The 20,158-nt window shown below is 46.5% G+C and overlaps 1 protein-coding gene across 1 annotated transcript in view; it reads right to left on the bottom strand.

Moving 5' to 3' along the window:
* sorbs2a (sorbin and SH3 domain containing 2a) overlaps positions 1–20,158 on the bottom strand; it is a gene marked incomplete at its 5' end in the record, with an annotated part of 53,432 nt that overhangs the window by 11,292 nt on the left and 21,982 nt on the right. Inside the window, 10 exons of the mRNA XM_079498341.1 lie at positions 484–530; positions 1,824–1,903; positions 3,400–5,322; positions 6,472–6,644; positions 7,556–7,605; positions 8,584–8,640; positions 11,390–11,461; positions 17,260–17,374; positions 18,296–18,503; positions 19,350–19,400. Of these exons, the coding sequence (XP_079354467.1) occupies positions 484–530; positions 1,824–1,903; positions 3,400–5,322; positions 6,472–6,644; positions 7,556–7,605; positions 8,584–8,640; positions 11,390–11,461; positions 17,260–17,374; positions 18,296–18,503; positions 19,350–19,400 (2,776 nt within the window). The remainder of the gene's footprint in view (positions 1–483; positions 531–1,823; positions 1,904–3,399; positions 5,323–6,471; positions 6,645–7,555; positions 7,606–8,583; positions 8,641–11,389; positions 11,462–17,259; positions 17,375–18,295; positions 18,504–19,349; positions 19,401–20,158) is intronic.

The raw sequence follows: 20,158 nt of genomic DNA, 5'->3' as shown, positions 1-20,158 counted from the left end.
AACACTTTGGCATACACATGGCATTGACACTATATTAACCTGTGTATAAACTCCTATGGAATTTTACTGACTGGAAAATGGTAGTGGGGAAAGGCTTGTTGATGATTTTTAAGCAGACAGCCACAAGGTGGCAGCATGAGGCAGTGGTTCCCATCACTTTTAGGTAAATCAGTGTGTGTGTGTGTGTGTGTGTGTGTGTGTGTGTGTGTGTGTGTGTGTGTGTGTGTGTGTGTGTGTGTGTGTGTGTGTGTGTGTGTGTGTGTGTTGCAACCTTCTAAGTACATGATTGGGTATCAGCCAAAACTTGTATTATTTTGCATTGGTTCAGTACACAGGTTAGTACAGTGGAATCAGGTGGTTTTAAAGTGCAATGTTTAAAGTGCTATGAATGTTGAATGATGCGACGAGTGAAAGAGGCGATCATGTTAAGAAGACACACATGCTCCTCTTGTACACCTGCTGTCACGGTTTCACTGTACTCACTTAGCCGTCTGTGCCTTAAAATCGTAAATGGCTCTGGCTGGCTGTTTCTGATGGAGGAGAGAGAACAGAATAAGTTGAGTCATCTGTTTATGGGAGACCTAGAGAGAGAGAGAGAGAGTGAGAGAGAGAGAGAGAGAGAGAGAGAGAGAGAGAGAGAGAGAGAGCGCACCATGCATTATTAGCTGGAACGGAGGTTCTCAACCACTGTCCTTGGATGGACACTATTTTTCTAGACTACTATTGCTGATTTTCTTTCCAACCATGTAGTAGATTGCATACCCCTGGCGTCTCCCAGTAATCCGAATGGAATCCAGATGGAATGACCACAGTGCCAAGTCAAATGACTTAACTTCCGGGTGGTTGGACAGAAAACCAGCAGTACCAGAGCAAACAGAGGACCAGGGACGCATGGGCGATCATTCTGTCAGTCAGTCTCTGTCTGTCTGTCTGTCAGTCAGTCTCTGTCTGTCTGTCTACACCAGTGGTTCTCAAAGTGGGGTCCAGGGACTCTTAGGGTTCCCTTGGGGGGGGTTCTACAAGACCCTTACAAGTCTGTAACTCTGACAGTGTACAAATGGAACCAAATGGACCTGTTGGGGGGGGGGGGGGGGGGGCCCTTCAATTGTACAGTTTGTAGCAAAGCTTTTAACCCATTTAGGACTGAGACCAGATTCAAAAAATGTCTTAAGTTCTAAATCATGACAGTTTTCTGAAAAAACTATATCAGTGGTTTTCACTATGTAATTGGCTGCCGACCCATCTGAAAATATGTTGTTCCAGGGACCTCCCAGAAGCAAAGATATAAGTTAAAAACATTCACTCTGAAAGAATAAATAGAATTGCGCCACATTTTCAAGATTTTTAAAAAATAGCAGGTATATTTGCTATTTTTCAATAGCTAAAGTTTAAAATAATGCTTAAAACACCAAAATGGATTCCCGTCCTGAATGGGTTAAATAAGCTAAGAGACCTTTTGGTTGAACCGTTTGTGGCAAAAGCTTGTAAATATGTAAGACCCGCAAAGAAGAAAACCCTGTACCAGTACTTTCTGTGGTAAAAGCGCTCAAACTCCCTTTATTTTCCTGCCTTGATCTCCTTACCCCGCCCCCCCCCCCCACCCTCCCTCACCTCTCTCTTCTTCCCTTTCTTTGATTTTCCTGGAAAAATTACACAATGGAAACAATGCCAAAAACAAATTGTACCCACTGTTAACCTGTAAAACTGTGATGTGACAATAAATCTGATTCTTCTATCTATCTATATGTGTCTGTCTGTCTGTCTGTCCATCCACTAGAATATGAGCAAGCCACATGGTGTGAGATCAGTGCTGTGCAGTATACCTCTTTGTCTGGAGTGGACCTTCTGTTCTGAGGCGTGTGGCGTCCATCCAAGGTGGAGTAACTCCTGGAGACATCCTGGTCTGTGATTGGTGGAGACAAGGTCAAAGATTACCACCAGGTTGCCATGGTGACCATGCTCATGACATCTGCATGACTCATGAGTCACGCATGCAGAAGAAATAGTGAACATATTGAATGGTGGGGATTGAAGGATGGTGGCAAACATGGATGGTAAGAATTATCATGTATTATAACATTATAATACAACTATATTTTATTTGCATTTCACAGGGGAAGAAACGTAAAACATGTATAATAAAAATGATGCAGGATGAATTAAACAAGTGAAGAAAACATGTAAGATATTATGTATTAAATGAATTACATGTATTGTACAAACACCTGCAATAAAGTAAAAAAAATATATAAGAAAACAGGAAGAACACATTCCATAATAATAATAATAATAATAATACACAAAACTTTACAAACATGACTTTCATTGTCTCAAAAGAAAAGGAAAAGTATAAGACAACTCCAGGGCACAAGACAATAATTCATACAAAAATAAATAAATGAAAGTACAAAAATAAATAAATAAATGACGTTGTTAAACAGATGGAAAGCAGCAGGATGTGGATGGGTGTGGTGGACAGGAGGCAACACTGAGGGATACTGCACAACCACCACTGAAGCTGTGCATGCATAGGTGTATTTGAGATGATTTTGTGTGCATTTGTGCGTGCGTGTGTTTATTCGTTTGTACCATACTGTACAGTATGTGTGTATGTCAGTATGCGCATGCATTCATGTGTGTTTAATGTGTATGCGCAGTGCACTGTACAGTTGGAGGCCATCGATATTGTCCTTTTCTTTTTGCTGAGGTTTGCGTGATCTGCGCAAAAGGACAGTTAACCCATTTTGGGCGGGAATCCCTTTTGGTGTTTTAAACATTATGTTATAATTTAGCTATTGAAAAATAGCAGATCTACAAGCTCATAGCGCGCCACCGAGTGGCGCGCTACGAGCTTGTAGGTCTGCTATTTTTGAAAAATCGTGAAAATATTTATTTCAGAAAATCAGAAAAGATTTAGAAGGATTTTTTTTTAAATTTTGAGGTCAGGCCTAAATGGGTCAAATGATAAGGGACAATATCGGTGGCACCCAACTGTATGTGACTAGATAGTGTGGATGTATTAGCAGTGAATATCACCGATGTGTGCAGGCACACTGTATGTGACTAGATAGTGTGGATGTATTAGCAGTGAATATCACCGATGTGTGCAGGCACACTGTATGTGACTAGATAGTGTGGATGTATTAGCAGTGAATATCACCGATGTGTGCAGGCACACTGTATGTGACTAGATAGTGTGGATGTAGTAGCAGTGAATATCACCGATGTGTGCAGGCACACTGTATGTGACTAGATAGTGTGGCTGTATTAGCAGTGAATATCACCGATGTGTGCAGGCACACTGTATGTGACTAGATAGTGTGGATGTATTAGCAGTGAATATCACCGGTGTGTGCAGGCACACGTGACGGAGAATGAAAGGTGTGTTATGCATTCCACCTGAGTAGCAGAGAGCGTTCCCATTGGCCTGCTCAACTCCATACTCATTATTGTTTGAGGCGTCTGGGTGATGTTCGTAACAGGCACTGATTGGCGACTGTGTGCGCGGCGACTGTGTGCGCGGCGACTGCACGCGGGGCGACTGCAGCTGGGGCGACTGCAGCTGGGGCGACTGTAAGGGGTCGGGCCTGTACGAGCTGTACCCCGCTGGGCTCCCGTCCGGGTATGACGAGCCGGAGGGCTGGCCCCCCTGCCGGCAGGCCCTCAGCGCCCGCAGGGAGGAGCTCCTCTCGGGCACGTCCGGGAGCAGCTCGGACAGGATCCGCCTCAGGATGCTGTCGTCGGGGGCCCTGGCCCCCCGCTGGCCCCTCTCCGCCTGGATGTGCTCATAAATGTCCCTCAAGGCTTGGTCCAGTGCTTCGTAGATGGCCTCTTTGGACTTGGGTCGGCCGCGACCCCCACCGCTGCCGCTCCGTCTAGAGGTAGGTGGTGAGCCCTTTTTCCTGCGGAAAGGCACGGGGCTGACCAGGAAGGCCAGCTTGGACATCGCCTGCTGGGACGGTGAGGTCGGGTCGGGGCCGTGGCTGACACGGCTCGGCTGCGGCGGGGGCTTCTGGGGGTCCTGGCGCGCCCGCTCCCTCTCGTGGCGCAGCATGGTGGTGAAGCGCGTGTAGGAGGCCGGGCAGCGGCCCTTGCAGGAGCTGACCAGGTGGCGGTGCTGGTAGCCCAGGCTCGGACCCAGGCTCTGGGCGCCCGGGTGGTGGTGATGATGCATGTGGTGGTGGTGGTGATGGCGGAGGTGGCGGTGGTGGTGGGGGAGGGTGGAGGAGGCGTAGAGGCTCTCCGAGGAGGTGAGGGAGCAGTGGTCAAAATCACTCTCGCTGCAGAAGGACGAGCCTTCCACCTGGACGAAGTCGCTGAGGTCCGAGGCTATGGCATCTTGCTCGCTGTCGGAGTAGTCCAGGTCGGCAGCCCGCCGGGCGCTGGGGATGCTGGGAGGGGTTGGGAAGGTGTGGGCGCGCCGAGGGTCCGGCCCGACACGAGGCTGGCCCTCCGGCGGGCTCCGGGGTCCATGCAGGAGCTCTGTGGAGTGCTGTGCAGCTCCGTTGTTCCCGTTGCTGTCCTCCTCCAGCAGTGACTCAATGGAGAAACGTCTCTTGGGGTAGCCGGGGGTACCGCCCCCGCCACTGCTGGCACGAGACGACGAGCCGCCCGGCGTGGTGGTCCCCGACGGGACCTCGCTGTCCCCCAGGTTGGGCATGGACTTGGACTTCTGGATGAGCTGCTCGTACTTGGTTATGTGGCTCGGCACCACGTCACGCGGCACCTCCACGCCCCAGGAGGGGGCGAACGGGGAGAAGCGGTGCCGGTGGAGGTGTGGCTGGCGCTCCAGGTCCAGGATGCGGGCGCGGACCGAGCGGATGACCTCGGAGGGGATGAGGTGCGTGCGGTCAATGTGGTGCATCTTGCGGTAGAGCTGCAGGAAGCCCGGCGAGTCGTGCGCCCGCCGGCGGTGGGGGCGGGGCAGGGAGTGGGCGCCGGCCGAGGCAGCCTGACCTGGCGGCGTACCTCCGTCGCAGACCAGCGACCCAGCACTCTCCGAGCGCGCGCCATCGCGGCCCCCAGGCCCGCCGACATGCCCGTCGCTCAGGAGGTCGTCGCAGCTGCGAGACTTGAGTTTGCGCGGCGGAGTGGCCGGAGCCTCCTCCACGCTGCTCCACGGCTCGCCGTCCTGCAGCCGCGTTGGCCAGCTGTTTTTAACGGAGACGGAGCGCCGGGAGGAGGAGCTGCCCTCCTCCCCCTGGCTGGCATCATCGTCGTCGTCATCCTCGCGGTCGGGGCGGGAGGGGTTGGAGAGCACCGGGGACAGACGAGAACCTGGGGGGCTCAAACGGGGTGAGTACATGCTGCATGCGTCCCCACCTTTCATAGACGTCCCACAACAGAGCAGCGTGGTGAGAGAAAGAGGAAGGAAAAGGGAGTTAAGAGAGAACACGCCCAGAATAACGGAGAGAAAGAAGCAAGATGGAGGAATAGTACATGAAAAGACAAGAGAAGAAATTCCGGAACTCAGTCAGTAGCAGACGATGTTATCGTCAATATTCAGAAGGAAATATTGATCAGAGCAATATAAAGATGTGACCACAGCAGACATTAGGACAGTGGTAAGCAATAGGCGGACCGTGGGCCAGAATGTACCCGGGCATCGATGATATCTGGCCAGGCAAATTATTTTATAAATTATTTACATGCAATATCTGACAGTCTGACGTATAGGCTATAATATCCAAATAACACATCTACCCCAGTGCCCCACCTGGAGTGAATGGCAGGCAGGTGTTTCATTATGCCTTAATTAAACAACTAAATGTCTGTGCAACAGTGCAACATTCAAGGAGGTGGCCTGCACAAAATAATCACACAAGCATTTCTACCTACACCTGTAACATTTGACTATACAGTTATACCACACACATGTATTTATTAACCTTTATAGAACTATTATTGTATATTAGCCATTGATTATATTCTGGCCAACCATCAAATGGCTTAGAACATGAATTGGCACGATGCCAAACCTTCCTGCCGACCCCTGCATTAGAACATTAAAACATATGCCTTGCAGTTATTAACTATTAACTCAATAAAACGACAAATCACCTATACTGTACATGCATGCTGTCAACACAACCCTTGTAGCCAATGTTTCCTCCAGACACAGCTCTGCAATGCCATGGGCATAATAGCAAATAGTATTGCTGTTGATTAAGTGGACACTGTGTGTGTGTGTGTGTGTGTGTGTGTGCGTGCGTGCGTGCGTGCGTGCGTGCGTGCGTGCGTGCGTGCGTGCAGCTTAGAAAGTAACATACTGTAGAAAGTACCATGTACATGTACAATATCGGCATAGCTAGTGTACCGAAACAGACAAAGAGAGATGTGTGTGAGAGAGATATGGGAAGAGTAAATTCAGATGTGTACTATGGGTCTGAGTTGATTGGACAGCTGGAAATAGCCTGGCGATGTCGGTGCGTTTTAGCAAGTAATGAGACTGCAGGATCTCCACATGTGTACCTTTGGCTCTGGAGGGCGAGGACGGTGAGGAGGCAGGTTTCTTCAGGGAGCTGCTGGGTCTGTAGGGGTCCAGCGGCTTGGAGGACGAGGGGGCTCTGCTTGGCTCGGACTGGGCGTTGGACTGGGAACCCGACGGCTCCGACTTCCTCCGTTTCCTGTAGTCACTGGCAGCACTGCAGCACCGGGGAGGGGAAACAAATCACATCAATGGGCTTAATGCCAGGTGGAATGTATTCCTGGCCAATTACACTGCAATATTATACTACAGTACTTACGAATGAGGCAACACAAGCCAGACAGGTATTACAAATTGTACAGGACTTGAAAAGAGATTATGTGTCTAATTATTTTTCTATACTGTTTTATGACAAATTGTCTTCTCTAAACCAACACAAATTCGAGACAAAGAGCAACACTATATCTGACACAAAGCCTTTATGGACAATGGGAGGTCTAACATTCACTGCAGATTCAAGACTGTGTGTGTGTGTGTGTGTGTGTGTGTGTGTGTGTGTGTGTGTGTGTGTGTGTGTGTGTGTGTGTGTGTGTGTGTGTGTGTGTGTGTGTGTGTGTGTGTGTTGTGTGTGTATGCGTGCGCACGTGTGTGTGTGTGTTGAACATTGTTGGGCATGTCTGCCTGCTGCGTGGAACAAACCCCCCCAATGTCACTTACATGAATGACATGACTTATTCATGACATCCCATTCACACGGGACAACGGCGCGGAGCGACGTGTGGCGTTGGTGGAAGAGATAGAGGAGGAGGAGACTGAAGGACAGAATCAATAGGTTTCGCTAGGATAATTTATTCAGGATCAGAGTTGGTTAAGCGGGGGGAGGGGAGGGGAGTGGGGACGCACCCCATCACTGCTGACTGAAGCAATACAGACACACACACGCAACCCAGGATATTTGCAGCAGCAGGGGAGGGGAGGGGGTGCACAAATGAACAGGAGTTTCTGCTGCCGTGCCGCTTCACAACAAGGCCACTGCTGCAGTTAGGAAAGAACGAGAGGAAGATGAGAAATGGCCAGAGAGGAGGTCCGGACTCCGGAATGAGAACAATGAACGCATGCAGGGCTTACCTCGCAGGCCTCTCAGGAGCTCTGTCAGCGGGGCCGATGTACAGCGACGTCTGAAAGAGGGCAGACAACAAAAGGGATGAGGAGTGAGCGCCGCACGAACAAAGGCTGGAGGCAGAGTGGCTCACTATGCTGAGTGCCGTCGCAGTGCCACACTCAAAATGCTCCCCCGAATCAAGGTTCGGCGGACGGGGGTTCCTCATGGTACACCTGGAGCGCGCGGCACACAGGTGAACTCTGACACCCGTCGGCTCCGAAGGGTGACAGCACAATGGAGCAGGACAGGAGGCTATGATGTGTTTTTGGCTCACAGACCAAATGTTTCCCCCACAAAACCTGGCATGGAGTCGCCGGACTGGATCTCAGTGGTATGAATATGGATGTGGAAGCCAGTGATGTTACCTTTTCAAGGAGATTATTATTATTATTATTTTTTTTAGGGGAGTGGAACAATAATGAGTCTGAATGGTACAAACTGCATTATTATTAATAGGTATTTCATAATAATAATGAATTAATAAAAGGCTGAGAGTGTTGCCCTAGAAATCACAGTAAAAGGATGGCTTGTGACAGATGGCTGACATGATGCTGAGATGAGAACACATGGCAACGCCCTATTCCTACTATATTCACCACACTAGAGCTATTCACACACGCACGCACGCACGCACGCACGCACGCACGCACGCACGCACGCTCACACACACACACACACACACACACACACACACACACACACACACACACACACACACACACACACACAGAAGTTCTTATGTAATTGAATGAGTGTTGATACATCTCTCCACAAATGTCAATAAAACACATTGTACTGCATAATATTGGATTAGATAGTGTATAGGCTACTCTATGTTGGTCCTTGTATTGGGCCTATTGTAACATGAAAGTGATTGGCGTTTAAAAGGTGACGCTATTAATTTGCTTTCTCATTATGGGCCATTCAAACAACACAAGATTGGGATTAGCGAGTCCAGGATTAGCACATGTGTCCAGAATAATAATGTGATTACCTCAATGGGTTGGCCAGCAGAGCTGTCTGGATTATAATCCAGCCGTTTTTTGGGAGGCTTGAGCCCCAAGCAGGGGACAGCAGTGAACAGAAGGAGAAGGAAGAGGAGGAGGAGGAGGAGGTGAAGATGGGGTGTAGGAGGAGAGGAAGTGATGACATCATGGGGAGGAGGACATGTGGAGAAAGTGACACCAGTTAGAGCAACAGAGGACCCCGAGATGGACAACACGCACACACGCGCGCGCACACACACACACACACACACACACACACACACACACACACACACACACACACACACACACACACACACACACACACACACACACACACACACACTCACTTTGCATGTATGGCACGCTCAGATTCACACCTAGGTTTTTTTTACACTCTCACGTGCACACACTGCAGGAATCTACACAAACTCCCAACAAACTCTAATGGTACCGTGCATTAACACTCAATGTCCTCCAACCGTTGATCTGAAATTAGCTCCTTCTATAGTAAAATAGCATCTAACACTGCTACTGTATCTGACATAAATCACCACAATATACACAAATACGCACTTTTACAATACACACATGCACACACACACACACACACACACACACCACCACCACCACCACCACCACAGACGCACACACCCACACCCACACGCGCATGCAGGCACACGCACACGCGCGCGCACACACACACACACACACACACACACACACACACACACACACACACACACACACACACACACACACACACACACACACACACACACACACACACACACACACACACACACACACACATAGTGTGAGAGCAAGCAGGGTGGGAGACAGAGCCACAAGCATAGTGAAGCACAAGCTACCACGTGTGTTCTAGTAGAGCGGGGCGGGTGCACTGGAGCTACGATTAAATCCTGCTTCATGTGTGAGCTAAAACTCATTCAGTGAATAACAATGACCTTCCGGTGAACCTTGACAAAATGCAAAAAATAAACCTTCCTTTTGGGACATGGGTGCGCAGAGAGACAAACATCAAACAACTGATCATCATGCAGATTGGAGAGCACAGTGTGTTCATTCTAACCAAACACCATCAGTCAATTTGACTCACACACAATCACAGCACGCACGCACGCACGCACGCACGCACGCACGCACGCACGCACCTTTTCTGGGTCAATGAAGGCGTATCAAAGTGAATGGTGTTTGGATGGATTGAAGACCTGCGTATACACACGCGCGCTCCACGGTACATGATGATTGCACATCATTGTTCAACACAGAGCTTATTCAGTGTATAGAGGCAGGACACTGGAACGTTGCGGTTAGAAACATGATCATCACAAAGACCTGCCATGATTCCAGTCTATCATAGCAGCTCTAGATGTCACATTTCTACCCAAGCGTACTGAATAAGCCCCGTAGTGATCTGATGACATGATTGTATGTCATTCACAGAAATGGGAGGGGAGTTTTCATCCGAGATCTGTGGCTGGATGCAAACACATTACCTAACAGGCCACCGGTGAGTGTATGCAGGTTTTTTTATCCCAACCATACACTACATTGTTTCAATCATTAATCAATCAACTCCCCTCTCGCTGGTTGAAGGTATGCCAATAATAGTGAAATAATAATAATGGCACCACTGTAAGTGACTGACTGCTGTTGCTGCCTGAAACCTCCAGATGGCACTAAAACCTTAAACTATGTCTGGCAGGGTGGTTCTCAACTATGTCCTGAGAAATCTGTGTCTGAAAACGAGTTGTTCTACTTCCCTCCCTGGGTAGTTAATTGCATGGCCAATGCAATCCATAGTTTTGGGCAGCCGGACATTCAGAGATCTCCACCTACGAACATGTCTGGTATAATTTCAATATAGTGGCTAAAATATGCGTGGTAACAATTTGGAGATTTAAAAATTAAGACTTTAGGACTGTCTTTCATACTGGGACAGCGATAATAGGATTTGTGGGCGGCAGGAAGTGGCAGTGGGCAGATATGTGGGTCTTCACTGCGTGTGTTTTTCTGCGCCTGTATCCTCTGCTGTTTTAACGTCAATGTCACCACACATATCAGTAGGCGGAGATCTCGGAGCGTCTGATATGCGAGACAATAGGTTGGACCCTAACGCAGGTCTCAAATAATCAGGTGAAATTAAAATCAGCAGAACTCTAGGTCTGCAGGAAAGAAATTAAGATGAATAGCTCTGGCAAATATCCGTAATATGACTATAAGTGAAGACACAAACAACACCAAAAACTAAAAGCCAAACGAAACAACATGCCCACTTCTACCACATAAAGGAGGAGCTGGTGGTAAAGTATGTGGAGTAGAAGGTTTATCGGTTTGGAAACTCATGCTTCATTGTTTCCAAGATTCTGTTTGGCTTCTGTGTAATACAATCCCATCATCTACCCTAGCTGGTTTTGTCAACAGCAAAGTGCACACAAAATAAGGTGACCTCTGTGGTAGAAGGAAAAGAAACATGTTCATTTTGCATTTTTTTTTGCAGTGTTCATGGACATTCAGGAGTGTCTGCCAGCGGCTAGCCACAAGATCAAACAGGCCTGCAAGGCAGCGAGAGACACACGGAACAGCAACGAATCCCGTCACAGACGGGTGGGTGGGGGTGGGTGGGGTGGGTTTCACAACACCCAACCATACGGCATGCCCGAGCAACTAGCCCCACACTTTCTACTGGTGCAGACACAAACAAAAAGATGCCAAATCAAATCAAAGGTGGGGTGGGTGTATATGCCTATGGCAGGGGGTGACGGTGGTAGAGACTACGCCCTGACTTACCGGACGCCCGAACTCCAGCTCAGAAAAGAACTTATACCAGGGCTCGTTCTCTAAATCTATGTCATCATGGGTCTGGAGAGGAACCCGACAAACAGAGAGAGAGAGAGAGAGAGAGAGAGAGAGAGACAGAGAGAGAGAGAGAGAGAGAGGAAGAGGAGGAGAGGAAAGACAGTAGAAAGTAAGCCAGCAGAGAGGAAGCATAGACACAGAGAGAGAGAGAGAATGACCTCATGGTTAGAATGAAAGATACACTGCTGCAAGAACACATGGATTGGGAATGGAAGGCTCCAAATGCAGCGATGTAAACATGATTCATTTAACCATATGAACCCATTTTGCACATGTCATAATAGGCAAAACATTAAAGGATAATAGCCTAACATTTAGCACAAATATCAGATCTACAAGCTCACAATGTGTCACATTGCAATGTGTCAGGAACTTGTAGATCAGCAGATGTCAGTGAAGAGATTTGGGGCTCCATTTTCGTCACCGCTAAACCCCTTATCCCTAAACTTCTTTGCCTTTTTTTACTATTTTGAAAAACATTTTTGAATACCGGTAGTTCAACTAGCCAATCTACATTGACACGCTGTGAGCTTGTAGACTGGCCATTTTAACTATTTAAAAATGTTTTGCAAAATAGTAAAAAGAAAAGGCAAAGAAGTTTAGGGATAAGGGGTTTAGCGGTGACAAAAATGGAGCCCTTGGTGTACAGGGGGAAAAGTATGGGTCAAAGTATAGACTCCTGTGGGAAGTATACACGCATTAAGTGGTTAAATCCTGTTGTGTTAATATCTGAGAGCTCCAAATGTAGTCATTAAAACTGAGGATTTTACACATCTATGGCATACAGTTTCTGCTATATTCACTTTAATACTGTATGCATTTACCATGTATCATTAACACGTGACATCTCCTGGTATGTTGCTACAATGGAATACTTTATGCCGCATTTTCATTGGCTTACAAATATCAATGCATTATACAAAACTAGTGAATTCATATAAATACACAGCCTAGCATATTGTTAAATAGCCTAGACTGAGCACACACTATGGTTACAGATTATTGATTTGATCATTTGATTTGATTTTGGTAAAAGGCATATAAACACACAATATAACTTAAACCCAAGATATACACATAAGAGCAATAAAACACTTGGCAGTAGAATCAGACTATTTCAAAACAAAGCAGATGAGAGAAGAGCAGGAAAGAGCAAAGTGCAGCAGAGTAACAGTAGAGTGCAATAGAGTACAGTAAGAGAAAAGACATGGGTCAAAGTGAAAGAGAAAAGCGCCGATCTGCACAGAGTTATGATGAGTTATAATCCATGTCCTAGCACCTTCAATAATATCCTGACGTGTATATAATGCACAGTACACACACACACACACACACACACACACACACACACACACACACACACACACACACACACACACACACACACACACACAACCCTTTACCTGTACTTTTTTGTGGCAAAAGCGCTCCAACGACACAATGATAACTATGCACAAAAATGAATTTCACCCACTTTTTCACCTGTAAAAATGTGTGATGTGACACTAAAGCTCATTCTGATTCCGATGGATACATTACAATGGACAGGTTTAGAACACATCCACTCAGTCGAGGTTCCAAGTTGTCATTTATTTTCTTCCTAGAAATGGTATTATGTACAGGAAAAAAGATTCTAATAACACAACAGACAAAATACAAAAATATCTGCACACACTCTAGCGAGGCCAGCTATTGTTACGACCGTAAGTCACATTTACTATGAAAACCTGCACCTCCCGTCCATTAGTCACGCCTTGTGACATCATGCCTCCATATATGGTCACGCCTCATGACATCACGCCTCAATATATGATCACGCCTCGTGACACATCACGCCACCATACATGGCCATCTCCATATATGAAGATCACGACACTGACCTCATCTAACCTTGAATAACCATACATGGAGAAGACTGGATCATCACCTAGATCTGCATATATGGAGCCGGCCAGCAACTCTACGTCTGACCTCAAACCTCTCACCCCCCTTGATCTCCATATATGGAGCTGACATGTTCTGACATTCCATATGTTGATCCCTCCCCACCCGTCCTTCCTGTTCTGACATTCCATATGTTGATCTGACCTCATCAAACCCTGTACACTCAAGACACGCTCCATATATGGCCAGCATAGAATTCATTCCATATGTTGATCGGATCCCCCATGCCAAAGCACCAGCCAAAGCGCCCTCACTAGTAGTAATCTTACTAGTAGTAATCTTTGGAGATAAATCTTCAAAACAGTGCCAGTGATGAAACAGGTCTGTTTTTTCATAGACAACGGCTTTGAATTGACAGATTCCGGTTAGGATTGTGGTTACCACCACACACGTCTAGAGAGGTCAGTTATTGTAGTCATCTTTGCATGCCCTCAGTACCCCTCCCAAAATACATAATCATACAGGAAACAGCAAACACACAACCTGCCACTCCCACACTCATAAACACAGAGCTAACTCAGGGCTTAATTGCATCAAAACCAACTTCTTGTCACATCTCTCAGTTACACCAAACTTGTTGCTGTGAAGTTATTTTACATCTATGTGAAGTATTTATGAAGATCACTTTGGCCAAGCTGGAGACAAGCCTACCCGAAAGTGGTCAGATGGCTTTTAATTAGGAAGTGATTTAAGTACGTTTGAAAGGCAATCCTGACAGTTGATTGCAATGGTGTTAAAGAAGACAGGCAAATTGAACTTCTCTCCAAAACAGACAGTAGCCTACCAGTGATGAAACAGGTCTGTTCATATAGACAAGGCTTTGATGTTACAGATTGTGATTTTGTTTTTGCAATGCTCTGGCATGAAGCTCAGGCATGAAGCAGTACTTAAAACAGCTTGACTGTTAGAATTTAATAAACATGACTACTATTTTTACCAAAATGATTAGGATTATCGTCTTAACCTTATGGCTTAGACTAGAGCCTCTCCCAACAGACGTCAGTGCATAACTTACACACTCACACAACTGAGGGGCTTCATCCTTAGTCACTTCCAATGACGTTCACAGCTAACTGTTACTATGGAGCTGAAGTGTTGCCGCCTGGCTGACTGCTCCGTGCCCGCATGCCTGCGGGGAAATGTAGTTTGCAAGCTACGGGGAAAAGATCACCCACGTCAGTAGGAAGGGGTTTGGAGTGGTGTTCTTACTCGCAAAAGGGAAATCAGCTTGGAGAAAGATGACTCATACTGGTAGGAGAGGCACGGAGGGGACTGCAGGACACACAATGAAATGTTAGTTTAACTTTGAACTCTTAACTCCAGTCCATTTTGCTATGCAGGACAGAGGTGGACTGTCAAGCACGTTAGTGTTCACCTAAGCATTACTTCACATTGTATTTTCACATCTGAAATATTCTGTTAAAAGACATTTTGAAAATGTAATCTCTCCCTCACGCTACTGTAGTTAAGTGGGACGAGCGAACCTACCAATCTACCTACCATATGCATTATCCAAACTGAGCATTTTCAGTTATGTGAGAACGCGTCTGACACAAGTGATCTCCTGCTGCACGCATGTGGTAAAGGCCAACAATGTCCTGACCTGATTCCAGAGTTCACTATTATGTGAAAGAGGCTTTCAAACACACATTAGCACCACAGGTCAGAGACAGCTGTGAATACATCCCATTCAACACCTTCACAAACCTTCCCACCTTTCCTCTTACGTCTCTCTCACATTCTTCCCACTTCTCCTCGCTCCCTCTGTTTTTGTCTTTGAAACCTTGTATTTGTTTTCCACAAGCCTCGGTACCCAGGCTCTTATTTTTGTTCGCATTCGGCTCAAAAACGCATTGGAAAATCTGCCATAGGACCCCCATTTCCTTGTATTTCGCTAACCAATAACATTAGCAGAGGCGCGTCGCTCCAAATTTGGTGACGTCAGTGTTCTCCGCTGTTTTCTACCTGGGAGGGGAGGGTTGCTTAGATTGATAAAACAATAGGATCCACTGCCTGTTTTCGACCGGCACCCGCCCCTCTACAAAAAATAATATAGACTGGGCCAAGCTAGTTTTCCACTGTCCTTACATACCTATATAACATTATTCAAATCTACATTCTCACAAAGAGTGACCAGTCCAATACTAACCTGTGTGTTTTTCTAACCTTTTAGCTGTTGTTTAGGTGATCACAGAATGCTTCAATTGTTTTTATTCTTATTTTTACTTTTAAATATTTCTGCTTTGTAGCACTTTGTGAAGTGCATTATAAATAAAATGTATTATTATATTCAAGGCTTGACCAACACCCCAGTATCTGTAACTAAACAAAATACATACATACATGGATGCACCTGGGACGTATCCTCAGTGATGTATCCCAAGGTCATCGGGGTTTCGGGTCTCCCAACATCATACCCCTCACTCAGGTGACCCAGCCGGGGTGATCAAGTCCTGACTTACGTCCCAGTAGCTACCCTCGATCAGTCCCATTAGGGAAAAACCAGGGCCACACAATCCGTTCCTCCTGAACTACTCTGCCGGGACTGGGAGGTACCATTCTGGCGCGTGGAAGGACTAGGCTCTGTGGGTTGACTCCTGTCCGGGCCCCTCCTACGTCTCACCAGGTCCACTCCTGCTCTCACCAGGTCAGGCCCTGTGCGTTGCACCAGACTCCCAGCACCAGGCACTTTATTCAGGAATGGTGGATTCTCGAGCCGCAACAGTTCCGCAGGCTCCACCTTGCCCTTGGTGGTGCCGCAGGCTCCGCTTGAGGCTTGAATGGCCCTCCTAAAGGCCTCACCGTGGGTTTGTTGGGCTTCTTCCTCACGGAAGACACAGGCTGGGGCGCCAACCCATACTGCTCCCGGGTACATTATATTAACTATAATTAATTACACATGCCAACCTGCGTAGGCATTTCATATACAATAATATACAATAACTGTTTAATTTAAATACTACTCATTAGAACATGATGCTTTCTTGTGTGCAGATATATCCCATCATGTTCAAATCTAGAATAGCACACTATCTTCAGAACATGCTGTGTGACACTACCAGTCTGGAATTGAGCTGCGTAGATTGTGTACGTGGAATGGTGGACTGTACTGATATGGTACTAACCATTGCAACCATGCGTGCAATTCCCAATGTATATATCAAAACGTAAAACTCTACCATCCGAAAAACAAATAATGCCATACCATTACGTACAGTAGTAGCTCAGTAGCTCAGCATTAGTCAGCAAACATACAAAGTAGGGCAATGGTTTCATTGAATGAGACCATCTGCAGTGTCTTTACTTCTAGGCTACATTAAGTATACAACAGTGGTGGAGTTTTTAAACATGATTTCTATACAGTAGTAACACTACAGAATACACTGCGCACTCATCACCGTAGGTAAAAATGGCAAAGTCAATTTCCAGCCAAGTTGCAATATTAGCTGTTAAAAACGAAATGTATTACCTCTGTGAAAATGCACCTCCCAGATTGTCCAGCCTCAGGGCAGAACAGAACAGCATAATATATACAACACAAGTAAAAAGTGAGGCTGTCAGAAATGGGGAAGAAAGGTCGCCCTGTGGCACTGGATGTAAAGCTGATATGAACATGCATTATGAACAGTATGTTCTCCTCCGTGTTTAGGAACAATGGATTAAACAGAGAACGCTGATTCCAGATCTGTGCCTGAAAGGCAACTAGCCTGGAGTTCGCAATTAGAGGACGGACAGGGGATAATTAGATTATGGGTAATGGAGTTTCCAATGGATTTCTGGATGTGAGGTGAAGGTAAAAGTGAAGATGTCACAATAAATGATTTAGTCTAATAACATAATTATTAAGAAGTACTCACAGGTCGTTCCTGCTCCAGTATAGAGGACTTGCCTGGCTCGTACTCAAAGATACTCTTGGGCTCGGCTCTGTACTTGCGTGTGTCCACCTTTCTGTCTGGGGGGCCCCATTCATTCCTGGTGAGAACACAATAAAGGCCATATTGAGATTACGAACTGAACTGAAACAGCACCCACATTTAGAGTCACACATCATCATACAGTAGATGCATCATAGACGGCTGACGTTATAGACGACAGGGTGGCCACATGAAGTCTGCGATATCCACAGTGGAGCCACAACGTTCCCATAATATGCATCCTGAGATTACGTTTTTGCCTGAGTGCCTGTAATTCATTCCCCTATTTTGGCATGCCAGTTTGAAAGTGGTTTACAAGAGCAGGTGGTGATGCTAGCCTGCAGCCATCTCTGGATCCACATGAATCCCAGCTGACCTAAGATCTGATTCCATCAGAACCTCCACTTGTTGTATATATGGAACATAGCCTACTGTGAAGTAACTACTGTTTAAACAAACTTCACCTAACTTTGCTACTACAGGGAAAACATATGCACATAGTACCACAGACGAAAAACAGTCTAAGTCCAAATTTCAGACTGACCCCTCCACGAAAAGGCCTCGTTGTCCTGAACCCTTAGACTTAGACTGTTATTCGTCTGTGGTACTCATTATGATGATCCTCTTTTTATTCTTTGTTTGGCCCTTTTTTGCACTCTCTTTATCCTATCTATTTTGCTGTTGTTACTGTTGTTGTTATCTATATATGCTGCAGCATTGTTTGAAGGAAGCCAAACAAAAATAAAAAAAAATAAGATATTTTTTTGGCTTTTTCTGCCATTAGTTGAAAGTAGACTGACAGGAAATGGGGAGAGAGATGGGGGGATGACACGCGGCAAAGGCCGTCGGGTTCGGGAGTCCAACCCGTGGCACGCCGTCAAGCTGTCTTAGCAGCCCAAAAATAAGTAAGTTTTGCTCTTATGTAGCCTACTTGCTATACGACTTAATTATTGATTGATTATTGATTATATTATCTTACGTGTCGTGTGACTCTTTGTCGCGGTCGCTGTCGCGGGTCCTCAGCTGTAGGAGCGAGGGCATGGGCGGGGGCGGTGGGGGAACGGGGGACGGGGAGGGCTCCCGGGGACCGTGGGGCCCTGCGTTGTCTGAGGGGCTCTTGGACAGGGGCCGGTACGTGTGTGTTCTGGGAGGAGGGTGGGCCATGGTGACACTGGACGATGTGGAGTCTGCCGGGACAGAAAGAGACAAGAGGGTTAGACATGAGAGAATGAGGGAGAGAGTAAGTGTGTGTGTGTGTGTGTGTGTGTGTGTGTGTGTGTGTGTGTGTGTGTGTGTGTGTGTGTGTGTGTGTGTGTGTGTGTGTGTGTGTGTGTGTCCAAACTGAAGAATGAAATAAAGTCTGCAACACTGGTAAGGGAAAACTCAGCTCCACTGGTTAATTAATTCAACGTTTCAATCACTGGGATCTTCTTCAGGAATGTCCAAACTGGACACCACCCACATTTTGAAAATAGTAATACTTAGGCGCAACTCAGGTGCAGTTTCCCATTGATGACCCGCACATTTTCAGAAGTGTGGATTTGTGCGAATACGTGAATGAGGTCTCGCTCGGTGCGATCTATTCACATTTTTGCATTGACGTGCTGTGAGAGGAAATCACTTTGTGAACGCACCTTGAGATAGAAAGCTTATTTGATCTTGCCCTACTTAATATTGTTTGGCAGTGATGTGGGCTCTATCTATGTTGTTCTTCTATAATACACACCAGTTATGTTTTTAAGTGCATTAAGAAAGTCTGAACAAGGAAGAAGACAGGGTGAGACACAGATAGAAAAACAGATAGGAGACAAACTCAGTTGTATCATGACCCATCATTTTAATCATTTAGATTCTTAGAGACACCAATGAAATCTTCAACAACAAAATAAATGCATTTTCTTGCTCATTAACACTTCTGAATTCTTTGTGTTATCGACAACAACCCACCGAGTGGACTTCTTTGCAAACGTACTCGACCAATAACGTGATTCTCAGAGTAAATTAGTTAACTTGTAAGAGGCAGTACGTCTTACCGTTGTTAATGACGGCATATGTAGCATTGTAGGTGTCTGTGTAGTCATCATCTATGGAGGGAAGTGACAGGGAATGAGTCGCTCGCCTCGCTCGCTCGCACGCGTGCACACGCAAAAGCACACGCACACGCACACACACACACAGAGAGAGAGAGAGAGAGAGAGAGAGAGAGAGAGAGAGAGAGAGAGAGAGCGAGAGAGCTGAATCCAGCCCCTCTGTAACCTGTCTTCACATTCTTCCCAGCACAGCAGAAATATTCTGCCCAGCTCAGGAAAACCTCACAGAGGAGTCAGTATCCGGGGGGAATGACTACCCTCAACACACACACACACACACACACACACACACACACACACACACACACACACACACACACACACACACACACACACACACACACACGCACGCACAATACAGAGATACACATGTACAGTACGCAGACACAGACAGACAGAGACACACACGCCAGCATGTGCTGACGGACGCACGCATGCATGCACACATGCATACACTCTAGATTGTCGCTGTAGATAGTTTCAGTTTCATCCTAACCCTGACAAAAATCATGACACTGTGTATGTACTGTATACTGTACATGTTTTATGTGTGTATGTCTGTGTACTGTATATGCACGTACTGTATGAGTGTGTCTGTGTACTGTATGTGTACGTGTGTGTGTGTGTGCGTGTGTGTGTGTGTGTGCGCGCGTGTGTCTGTCTCATATATGTGCGTTGCAGCAGAAAACGCCTTAACAGTTTAAAGCAGACAAGCCTTGTATTGACAACCTGATTTAGTGAACCCCACACAA

This window comes from Electrona antarctica, assembly GCF_951216825.1.
Source record: "Electrona antarctica genome assembly, chromosome: 4".
In the NCBI taxonomy this organism is placed as follows: Eukaryota; Metazoa; Chordata; class Actinopteri; order Myctophiformes; family Myctophidae; genus Electrona; species Electrona antarctica.
Note: the sequence above shows the minus strand (reverse complement) of the source record. Positions and strands in the feature narration are given on the sequence as shown.